This window comes from Delphinapterus leucas, chromosome 5, assembly GCF_059928025.1.
Source record: "Delphinapterus leucas isolate spDelLeu-1000000601 "Yukka" chromosome 5, BTC_Dleu_Yukka2, whole genome shotgun sequence".
NCBI classification, from domain to species: Eukaryota; Metazoa; Chordata; class Mammalia; order Artiodactyla; family Monodontidae; genus Delphinapterus; species Delphinapterus leucas.
This window is the reverse complement of record NC_143133.1, coordinates 45,119,915-45,131,936: the sequence shown is the minus strand read 5'-3', so window position 1 is coordinate 45,131,936 and position 12,022 is coordinate 45,119,915. Positions and strand designations below refer to the sequence as shown.

Below are 12,022 nucleotides of genomic sequence, written 5' to 3'. Positions count from 1 at the left end.
TATTTATGGTGTTTTCTTTGCTTTTTTTTTTGTTGCGGTAGGCGGGCCTCTCACTGTTGTGGCCTCGCCCGTTGCGGAGCACAGGCTGCGGATGCGCAGGCTCAGCGGCCATGGCTCAGGGCCCAGCCGCTCCGCGGCATGTGGGATCTTCCCGGACCGGAGCATGAACCCGTGTCCCCTGCATCGGCAGGCGGACTCTCAACCACTGCGCCACCTGGGAAGCCCTTTATGGCGGTTTGATTGAAGTAATGACCCTAATTTGGTGATACCTTTCTGTATCCATGCCATTAGTTAGTATTCTCCCTCTCAGAATTTGGGCTTGATCGTATGAGTGGCCTTGTTTAATAGGAAAGTAGCAAGCAAATGCAAGCAAAGACTTGAAAAGCACTTACACATTAGTGCTTACCTTCTTTATATGTTTTATATGCTGTCACTAAATAAATAAGCTCTAGCTAGTCTCTGGATAATGAGATGCATGGCTCAGTCATACCTTTTACCTAGCAAACAGGGAGCCAGACTCCAGACCAGAGTGAGGCCATCCTAGATCAAGCAGCTTCCAGCATTAGAAATCCCAGTCAAAACCAGCAGAGCCTCACCAACTGAGCAGAACTGCCCATTTGACCCATAGATTTTTGAGTGATAACAAATGGTTGTTCTTTTAAGCTACTAAGTTATAGACTGGCTTTTTACACAGCAATAAACCAATGATACAATATGTATTGGAAATAGACAACAGAACAAAAACATCTTTCCAAAGAACATTAACATTTTCATATCATATATCTGTTGTTATGTTAAAACTCCTTTGTGAGTAACTAGATTTTCAGTGTAGGAGACAATCTTGGATATGACCCCCTCTCTATCCTTGTCTTTATAGATATCCCTAACATTTGTCAAATCAATCAATAAACATTAGACATCAACTAAGTGCCTAGAACAGCGCTAGATGCTGAAAATACAAAGGTGAATCAGCCAGACTTCTATCATTATGTTCACTGAGCTCACACGAACATCAAGTTTTTGGATTATTACTACATACTCTGACACTTGCCATGGAAAAGTCTTTGCTCTTCAAAGTCAAGCTGAATTCCAAAGTTAACTCTATTTGTGTATTTCATTGTATCTGGCCATGATCTTCCCCTTCTCCCAGAAATTCTATAGATATGATATTCATTAGTTCTGTTCGTTAATACTTCTATTTCCCCTGCTTTGTGGGAACATGGTAGCATTGCACTTTCCTCATGCAGTAGATTGAAAAGTGGGCACAAATTATTTCTTGCCCTCTTTCCATACCCCTTTGCAATGTGTCTTGCAGCTCTTCCTGTTAAGAGGTAGGATCTATTTCCCCATATTGTCACTGGGCTTGGCCATACGATTTGCTTTAGCCATGGGCCTGGAGCAAATGTAACCCAAGCTGAAACTTAAAAAACGCTTTCATTGCAGTTCTATTTACAATAGCCAGGACATGGAAGCAACCTAAGTGTCCATCGACAGATGAATGGATAAAGAAGATGTGGCACATATATACAATGGAATGTTACTCAGCCATAAAAAGAAACGAAATGGAGTTATTTGTAGCAAGGTGGATGGACCTAGAAACTGTCATACAGAGTGAAGTAAGTCAGAAAGAGAAAAACAAATACCGTATGCCAACACATATATATGGAATCTAAAAAAAAAGGTTCTGAAGAACCTAGGGGCAGGACAGGAATAAAGACGCAGACATAGAGAATGGGCTTGAGGACATGGGGAGGGGGAAGGGTAAGCTGGGATGAAGTGAGAGAGTGGCATGGACATACATACACTACCAAATGTAAAATAGGTAGCTAGTGGGAAGCAGCCCCATAGCACGGGGAGATCAGCTCGGTGCTTTGTGTCCACCTAGAGGGGTGGAATAGGTGGGAGGGAGGGAGATGCAAGAGGGAGGAGATTTGTGGATATATGTATATGTATAGTTGATTCACTTTGTTATACAGCAGAAACTAACACACCATTGTAAAGCAATTATACTTCAATAAAGGTGTTGAAAAATAAAAAGCGCTTGTGCATTGGGGCTTGCTCTTTTTGAACCCTGTGACTGCCACCATGTGAACAAGCCAAGGCTAGCCTCCTGATGATGAGGGACACCTGGATTGATTGCTCTGTTGTCCCAGCTGACGGCACACCCTCAGAACCAGAGCTGCCTTGTTGACAGGCAGCTATTCACAAACACCTGAGTGAGCCCAGCCCAGGCCAGAAGAACTGTCTGGCTGAGCCTAACACAAATTGCTATTCCATAGAATCATGAACTAAATAAATAGTTGATGTTATAAGCTTTTAAGTTCTGAGGTGGTTTGTTATGTCCTCAAAGCTATCTGATATATCACTCCTTTGAAGTTAAGCATTGCCATATGATTTGCTTCACCCAGTGAAATATTTCACTTCTGGCAGGTCTTTAAGAGCTGGACTGTGCTTTGGCATCTTCTTTCTCTTGTCATGCTGACTGCAGAACTTTCAGATGGTGGGGCCCCATAAACGTGGGTCCCTGAGTGGACATATAACAGTTCTTCCTCTCCTCCCCAGTACTGAGTTTTGGAGAACACATAGTTTAAGTAAGAAATAAATCTCTGTATTAAACCTCTGAGATTTTGGGTTTCTGTTACTGGAGCATAACCGAGCCCATTCTGACTAACACAGAATTTGGTACCCAGAAGGAAGTACAGTTATGATAGAAAATCTAAAATATTTAGCTATGACTTAGAAGCTCAGTGGGTGGTGGCGAGGAAAGTGTTGTTACAGGCTGGAAAGTTGGTAATCCACGCTAGCTGTGGTAAAATATTTGCTAAAGCTATTCACGCATGCCTCCCATTCTTCCCCTTTCTAAACAGAAATGTTTACCATGGTTGTTCTGTTCCTGTCCCACCAGTGTTTGTTTGTTGAGTGCACGTGTGTGTGTGTGTGTGTGTGTGTAACCAGGGAGGATAGATATTTTGTCTTTTCAGATCTTTATAACAACAGGAGTTTTTCTCCTGTTCTAATACAGGGACTACCAAGCCTCACCCAGAGATGCTGGACTTTGAGATTAATGCCATTACTGAACAGAACTTTTGGATTGTTTCACTTGTGATAGGAATGAATGTATATTGTAGTGTAAGGAGAGTGATATGTATATTGGTGACTAGAAGGATGGATTGTAGTAATCACTGGTGCTGTTCACCAGTAAATTTGGGTTAATTTTTCTTCTGGGCAAATGGTAGGATTACACTTTCCTGCTCCCTTGAAGATAGCATGCCCATATGATTTGCTTTTGTCAATGAAATGTGAGTGAAATTGATTTGTATCACTTTCAGAAAGAACCTGTTTGCCATTCATCTTCCTTTTGCCTATCATGTAAGTGAGGAAGTTCCAGAGATTGGTTGGAGCCTCCCTAAGGCATTTGGTTGCTTGGTGAGAATCTCACGGAGTGACGCTCTCCCCACCCTCTCCCTTCCTTCTACCAGAGATGAAAATACAGATGAGCAGGAAATAACTTTCTTTGTTGTTTTTAAGCCACTAAAACTCTTGGATGCTTTGTTACTGCACCATAACCTAGCCCTAACATCCTAACCAACGTAGAGTACTGAGATAGAAAAGCTACAGAGGCTGACCATCTTAGCAATTACAACATGAGTAGAATCCACAACTGACACCATCCACTGATAACTCCAAAAGCACCTTCACTAGTGATTTCACTTGCTTCTCCAATTGTGTCCATTCGAAAAAATATGATTATGAGATTTCAAACTTCATTATTTTTTAATTTTTGAAAATTTAAAACTACGTATTCAGTATTGAGGAGGTAACAATGAGCAAGGACTACTTTTTCCTAGGAAGCAAAAAAAAAAAGGTGGAGGTGGATAAGGAAGGATAATCCACGAAACAAGGAGGATGGAATGGAATTCAGAATTCACAGAAGTTTCCAAGAAGAATTAAAACATATTTCCCACAGACTTGTGCATAAATTCCCAGTAATCCACAGTACTTCTCAGCAAACTGTGTGTGTCATAACTTCGGTTGGGCCCCCTGCACGTATACAGAAATGCATGCACAATCACTGTGGTGCAAAAGTTAAAAATGTCATTGGAGTTTATATCTAATCAAAAGCTTTCTCTCTCTCTGAAGAAATATTTTCTCTAGCTCAGGGCAGAATTCATTCCACAACATTTAAGTGCTAAATCCCGTGCTGCGCACTGTACTAGGGTTAGGCAAGTGAAAGACGACACGGTACACAAGACTTAATGGGTCGCTGTCCTCCAGGAGTTTACTTTTTGCGGAGCATAAAAGTGTCCCCTTTTGGAGTTTTCACCCAGCCACCTCCAAGCCCCCCGTAAACGATTTCCGGTGAAAAGCCCCGCAATTTTCCCCTAATCTTTACAAATATTCTCGCTTTCCGAGATGTCATCGCCCTGGAAACTGAAGTTACTGTGAGTTCTCTCTCTGGACATTTGGCAGTTATTTCGGATGCAGCCGAATGACCGGCTTGTTCCTTCTCAGCAGCGACGAGATCACAGTGACCCCCAAAAGTTTCCAGCACTTAAAGCACAAAGCGCAGCCCGAACCTTCAAGATACCGACAACTCTAGCGGCTTCCACCGCCTTTCTATCGTGAATCCTAAGGAAGTTAAGGTGGCTGGGTCGGACCCCGCAACGCGCGCAGCGCACTGTCCTGAGCGCTAAACCCACAAGGCGCACAGAGCCGAGAAGCCGAAGGCCAGGCTGCAAGCCCAAGTGTGCGAAGGGTACGGAAACACGCCCATCCCTGGTGGACTACAAGAACCGGCATGCACCGCGCCGCGGCAGCAAGCTCCGCTTCGGGACCCCAGCGCAAGGAGACCTGGGAAGTGAAGTCTCCGGGAGTCCGGAGTCGCGTCGCGAAGACAGAAAGGAAGCGTTGCTAGTCTGCTCCATTAGCACGCCGGTTCCTGGCGGGGCTCCGAGCTTCTGGCTCCTGCTTAGGGTTTTCGCGGGCGGCGGGAGCGGTATGGCTCGCTTGAGTAAACTCCGGGGGGAGGGGAGACAGGGGAGTAGATGGGGAGGCGGGGTCAGCGGAAGCGGCAGGTTGCTTCCTTCTCCTCACGCTCCTTCCCCGCCTCTCCCAGAGGGAGCGGTGGGAGGGGGAGGGAAGGGCAGAGGGAAGGTAGTGTGACACGTGTCAATCAACCCCCCTCCGGGGGGCGCGCGCTCCGGGGCTCGCGCCGAGGGCTCGCGCCCCTGCCTCTCGTGCCTGCGCCGCTCGTATGTAAATGAGGGCGCGTGACGCGGGACGCAGATGGACAAGGGAAGAGAGAGAATGGCCGCTGCCGCCGCCGCTGCTGCCGCCGCCGCCGCCGCCGCCGCCGCCGCTGCTCAGTGCCGGAGCCCTCGGTGCGCGGCGGAGAGGAGAGGATTCCGGCGGGAACTCGACTCTTGGCGCCACCGCCTCATGCACTGTGTAGGTAAGAGAGACACGGGCCGGGGCCCCGGCTCCGCGCGGCGACGGCTGCCGCAGCCCGAGGAGTTTGTGGCAGAGGGGTTTAGTTGAATCTCCCGTTCGGGTCAGTTCATTGGGGGAGCGAGATGGGAGCGGCGGCGGCGCGGCGGATCCGGCGCTCGCCTTTTGTCTGGGGGCTCCTCGCCCGGCGCGGTCCGCGCTCCTTTCCCCTCCTCAGCTCTTTGGCTCCCCGGGAACTGTTAGTTCGGACCCGCTCGCCGAGCCCCCAAGGAAACGGCTCGCTTGCGCTCTCCCCGAAACTCCTCGGCGCCCCTGGCCGCTCGCCGTCCACCCTGTCAAGAGGGAGGAAGCGGGCCGGTGGGTCGGCGCCCGGCCGGAGAGGAGCCCGCGGGCAGAGCCGGCGGGAGGAAGGCGGGCTGGTCCGCGCCCCCGCCGGGTGCACACACACCCCCTTCTGCTGCCGGGGTACGGGCGGGCCGACGCGACAGGGTTCCCGGGGACGGGGACCTGAACGACCCCCGGGAGCTCGCGGGGCGGGGGCCGCGGGTGAGCCGGCTGGGGGCGAGGGGTGGCGGGGGCGTCGCCCGAGGGGCGGGGGCGCCCAACTCTGCCCTCTCGCGCTCGGCGGCGGCGGCGGCCGTGTGTACTCCTTTAAGAAGGAGCCGCTCGAGCGCTGACGGTTGGGATTTGAAGTTCTTCCTCCCTCTTTGGAAGTCTGGACGGAGGGGGGGATGTTGCCATGGCGACGGCAACCCCCCCGTTCTCCTCGCGGATGCCCCGAAGACTCGGGTCTTCTTTTACTGTCATGTGATGGACCCTTCCTTGCACAGACACGCACATCGCCCTCCCCAACTCCCATCCCCGTTCTGCAATTCCGTCTTCCCTTTTGGTTGGGTCGGAATCTTTCTGCTTCAAACTTCTGGGCTCCGGGCTGTCATTCTGAGGGTTGCTCGGGGGTGGCGAGAGGTGGTGGGACCTCCCCACCTTGCCGCCGTCGCTGTTTTGTCTGAGTAAGACGTGTGCGTGGAGCTGTTATCCAGCAGGTTGGATAACACCGAGTGGGCACCGAGGGGATAACGCGGTTTTTGGGATGGGGTGTGTTGTGTTTGTTTTGGAAGGGGTTGATGGGTGGGAGAGTAGAAGAGGTAGAGGGAAGGTTTTATTGTTTAAGGAGTGGATAGTGGCAGCAGCTTGCTCGACTGGCAGTTAAATCTTGGCATTTGGAGTTGAGGAGTAACCTTAGTGCCCTAAGAAAACAACTCTCTTACCCTGTTTCCATCTGTTCTTGCGCCACCTCGCGCCCCTTTTCCCCAAGCCCCCTCAGATTTGTTTGGTTAGCGCCTGAAGATCTTTCTTGTTTTTCACTAGTGAAAAGGAGATCGTGGTAGGATAAACTAGTACAACTTCAAATCAGAAATGTGCACTGCAGAATACGGTGGATATAGGAAAACGTACGAGAAGGAAGTTTGCTCTGAGTAGGGGCATTTAAGTTATGTTCAAGCAATTCACTGTTTTACGCTTTAAAATATGTTTTCTTATCTAAGGAAATGTTCTAGGAAATAGCTTTAGTCAGGTATTCATAAGTGATTTTATCTCTTTTTAAAAAGTGTAAAAAAACCCTCACGGTATTCTTATATAAAAATTTTAAGCGAAGGGTTGCTGGTGCTTCCCGAATACAAAATGGACCCTGTTTTTATAATTGCTTATGTAAAGATCTCTTCCACTGACAACCTGTTTGAAAATTGTTGAGTTCGTTCAGTTAGAATCAGGCAGGATGATAGCATTGTAACACTGGCTCGAGATACTATTGTGTTAAGTTTTGCCGAGGCACAGTTATTTGATGGTATCTTTGGACAATTTTTATATTTTAGAATACTTTGGCTTTTTCTTTTTTCTCGCTTGTTTAGATGCATTAAGTATGGCTTCGTCTCACAAAAATATATGTGCTTTTGAAAAATAGTCGAATTTTAATTAAACACAAAATTAATTGGATTTGATGGAAGAAGGGAAATAGGATGTCTTTCTGTCTTACCTACTTGGATATTCAAGTAGGATTGGAAGACATTGAAGATTGTGTTAATGCTGTGTGTCTAATATGTAGTCTCTATATTACATTTTTAATGTAGTATACAGTTGTATCGTATTTGAAAGAAAATTTTTTCCTGAGCTCTAACTGTATTTGAGAATTATTTCCCACAGTCCCAGTCCTAGTCAGGAGACCTAGGAAGATCCATCTCATAGTTTGTTTTTATCATGCTTGTTTTTTAAATAAACAATAAAACTCTCTTAAGCAGGATATACACTGGTTGATTGGGTTTTTTTCAGTAGTCTATATATGAAGCACCTACTCACAGTATGAATTGGGATTAAATGTATTTTGTGTAACTCTTTTAAGTCACCTTTTGCTATTACTTTGTAAATATATTTGAAAAAAGCTATATTCTTTTTACTTTGCATGTGTGTATGTGTGTGAATATATATGCGTATATGTACTTCTGTATTGAATATTGATTGCTCTTATTGGTTGAAATTATTTTTATAAAATATTCTTTCTGCCTTTGGGGAAGAAAATGATCCACAAGTCTTATTTTTAAATGAAATATGGAAATTGTAAGCAGTGTCTCAGGGCCTTACAGCAAATTAGTATTGAGCCAGTAGTGAAGTTTTAAAATCTCAGTTCTTAGCCTAAATCTTTAATCTCATTCATTTTTTAAATAACATATATAAATATTCTAATTTTATGAGCAAAAAGTTCATTTTCCTTGCCATGACTGCTTGTAGTTAGCTAAGATGTTTAACTCTTGATATGGAAAATGATATTTACCTTTCTTTATTTGTGGAACTCATCTCTTTAGGTTAGGTTTATGGTTACTCTGTGATTTCATCCTGGTTTTTCTTTTTTTATAATTGAAGAGTTGTCCTGTAAGCTGTGTGGCCCAATTAATAGCTTTATTTACAATGTGGTGCTTTTTACAATTTGATTTTTCTCTGTAATCATCCTGTACTGTGCTATACTTTTGAATATGTTCATCTAACAAATGTTTGAGTGCTTATTGGATATAATAAATAGTATCCTAGTACTCAGCATGTTGAGTGATAACAGATATAGTCCTGGATCTTATGGAATTATATATGGAATATATAATTAGTATCTGATAAATCATATAATTTAAAGCAAAGTCAAGTCCAGGATAAAAAAAATGCATTAGTGTATTTTTAAACATTATCAGGACTTGTGTAGTCCATTAGGATATTTGATCTGGGAAATAAGTTCTGTTTTGTTTTAACTTTTAATTTTGATATAATTCCGAACTTACAAGAAAAGTTGGAAGAATAGTACCAGGAACTCCTCTATACCCTTACCCACATTCACCAATTGTATTACATTTTGAAGTGTTTGCTTTATCATTCTTGCCTTATATCTATTTTTTTTTTCTTTCTGAACCATTTGAGGGTAATTTGGAGACATGATGCCTCTTTACCCCTAAATTCTTCAGTTATATTTCCTAAAGCCAAGGACATTGGCTTACCTAACTACAGTATAGTTATTAAAACCAGGAAATATAACATTGACATACTATTAATGATACTATTATCGAATTCATAATCCATATTCAGATTTTATCCATTTTACTTTATAAGCTTTTCCCCCTAGCTAGGATCATACATTGCATTTGGTTGTCATATCTCTTTTAGTCTGTTTAAATCTGGAACACTTTCTCAGCCTTTCTTGTATTTCTTGACCTTGACATTTTTGAAAAGTACAGGAGAGTTATTTTGTAGAATGTCCCTCAATTTGAATTTGTCTGTTGTTTCCTCCTGATTAGATTGGTTATATATTTTTGGCAGGAATATCTCTGAAGACATGTTCTGTCCTTCTTAATACATCATATCTTGAGATTCATAATGTTGTTTTGTCCCAGTGTTGGTGATGGTAGCTTTGAAAATCTGGTTAATGTGGTATTTTCCATATTTCTCCCTGAAAGTTACTATTTGTCCTTTTGTAATTAATATGTAATTTGTGGGGAAATACTTTTGAGGAACAGGATATTTACATAGTCTCATCAAAACTTTACCCACAAGTTTTAACATTCATTCATGATTTTTCTAGCTTCATCATTCTGTAACTAGTAGTTGATATTCTGTCATAAAGCAGTCTATCCTGTCTTCTTTATTTATTTTTGTTAGTTATTTTCATCCGTATGAACTCATGGGTTCTTATTTTATTCAGTGGTTAAATCCATTACTGTCATTATTTTGATTTCCAAATTGTCCCAGGTCTGGCCAGTGGGAGCCTCATCAAGCTGTCCGGTGTTTTTTGACAAATCACATGTCTCCCCAACCAATGCTTGTCTCCCTGCCCAATGTCTCCCTGCCCAATGATTATTTTTGAGCACTTCCTTCCTGCCCAAACAAGATATTCCAGGTTCATCTTGTACTTCACATGTCCCAGCCCCGACATCAACCATTTTTCCAAGGAGCCCTCTATTCTTTTTAGTGGAAAATAGATTTAGATACCAAAATATGAACACGAGGTGTCTGGACTGTTTTGTGTTTTTTTTTGCGGCACGCGGGCCTCTCACTGCTGTGGCCTCTCCCGTTGCGGAGCACAGGCTCCGGACACGCAGGCCCGGCGCGGCCACGGCCCACGGGCCCAGCCGCTCCGCGGCACATGGGATCCCCCCGGACCGGGGCACGAACCCGCGTCCCCTGAATCGGCAGGCGGACCCGCAACCACTGCGCCACCAGGGAAGCCCCCAGGACTGTTTTTAAGCCCTCTTTTTCTGATTCAGAAGTTAATGATCAGTGTAACCAGTGTAACTGATTTGCCTAAGGTTACAACAGTAAAACAATGAAGATTTGATTAGAATCATTTAATAAACTCCAACATACCATTGCTGTCCAGTAGAAATAAAATGGGTGCCAAATATATTATTTAAAATTTTCTAGTAGCCACATTAAAAAAGCATGTTTGATTTAGCCCAATATATTAAAAATATTTTAACATTAATCCATATAAAATTGTTGAGTTAGTTTACATTCTTTTTAAAACATTAAGTCTTTGAAATCAGTTATTATAGCATATCTCAGTTTGGACTAGCTACATTTCAGGTGCTTAGTAGCCTCATGTGGCAAATGGCTACCACATTGGACAGCACAGTTTTAGAGCGTAGTGACTCCAGCCAAGGCTTGATTACCTTGGTACCACTTATTTCAAATCTGTTGATACTAACCAAACTGATAGCTTTCCCCAAATCTTCTATTCCCCAAATCTTTTATTTGAATAATGTAATATAGTGAATGGGAATATAGGCACTGGAGCTAGACTACCTGTGTTTGAACTCTAGCTCTCTAGCTGTTACCACCTACCAGGGTGGACAAGTTACTTAACCTTTCTGTACTTCAGTTTCTTACCTGTAAATTGAAGATAATGAGGTTGTTCGAAAATTAATTGTGTTGATATATGTTAATATGTGTCTGCCATATAGAAAACATTCCATAAACATTTGCTGTTATTTATACAGGCTATTAAAAGCTTTGAGCTTTATGTTTTTGCCAGTAGATTCTTTCTGGTGGGAATGCTGATGAACAATGAAGAGATCATGAGACATGTTAGAGAAAAAGATAGTAAGGGCTTGAAAGATCTATATTCTAGGGTATTCTTGAGCCGTAGAGTCATGGAGTTTAAGAGTCACAGTATAATCACTTAGCTTGATCTTCGCTTTTTATGTATAAGAAAAGCAAAAGACATTTGATGCCGTCCTACGTTGCAAGGAACGTTTTGGCTTTGTGGTAGCTGAATACAAGAAATCCGTTTAAATTCATTAAAGAAAATCTGTATCATTATATCATCTTGAACCTACTCTTTGTTGGTACCTACTCTCTGTACTCTTCCTGTTAACCACATCACTGTCTTAGAGTTCTACACTCTGCAGGTGTTTGCAGAGTAGACTTTTCCAAACTACCTGCCCCATTGATAATCAGCAGTATCAGGGGCAGAGGATATTCTCTTCCTCTATTTTTTAACCTCTGAAGAAGTTACGGGAGCACTTCATAGAGCTATAACACTTAAAGATGGGATAGTCCAGGTAAATAAAGTTCTAGATAATCAACTTGACACTTCTTTCCGGCTGCTTCTTGCTTCCTACTCTTTTATTTTTCCACCAACTTCTACCTCATCTTGTCACTATTGCTATGTAAATTCTGGAAGAGTAGATTTACTTAGAAATCTGGATTTGATGAGAACTGGTATGAATGGGTCAACTACCCAAAAACTTTGCACAACTGTCTTTTCAGGCACTAGCAGATTTTTTATCCATTAAAAAAAGATGTGAATTAAAGCACTATCTAATAATATGTATCAGGCAAATGGAATCTGTGATGATCATGAGTAGTTGGGTGGTAAACACATATCCACATTTCTCTGTAAATAGGCACATTGTGAATTTTGCTTGTAAAATTTGAAATTCTGTGTACTCTTGGATTGTATACTTGGAAGTTCTGCCATCCTTGGGTTCAAGCAGTATATGAATTTTGTATATTTGCATATGTTAGAAACAGGCTGTATGCTGGT

General features: G+C 43.3%; 1 protein-coding gene across 8 annotated transcripts in view; it reads left to right on the top strand.

Annotated features, from left to right (window-relative positions):
* The first annotated feature begins 4,733 nt into the window (after positions 1 to 4,733).
* The window catches only part of LCORL (ligand dependent nuclear receptor corepressor like), a 162,149-nt gene continuing 154,860 nt past the window's right edge, over positions 4,734 to 12,022 (top strand). For 2 of the 8 annotated variants that reach the window (XM_089911705.1, XM_022566841.3), the window contains exon 1: positions 4,734 to 5,452. In XM_089911705.1, coding sequence (XP_089767831.1) covers positions 5,287 to 5,452 — 166 coding nt within the window. In that variant the 5' untranslated portion in view covers positions 4,734 to 5,286. The remainder of the gene's footprint in view (positions 5,453 to 12,022) is intronic. The other 6 variants (XM_022566855.3, XM_030760171.2, XM_022566862.3 and 3 more) reach the window with 6 other exon arrangements.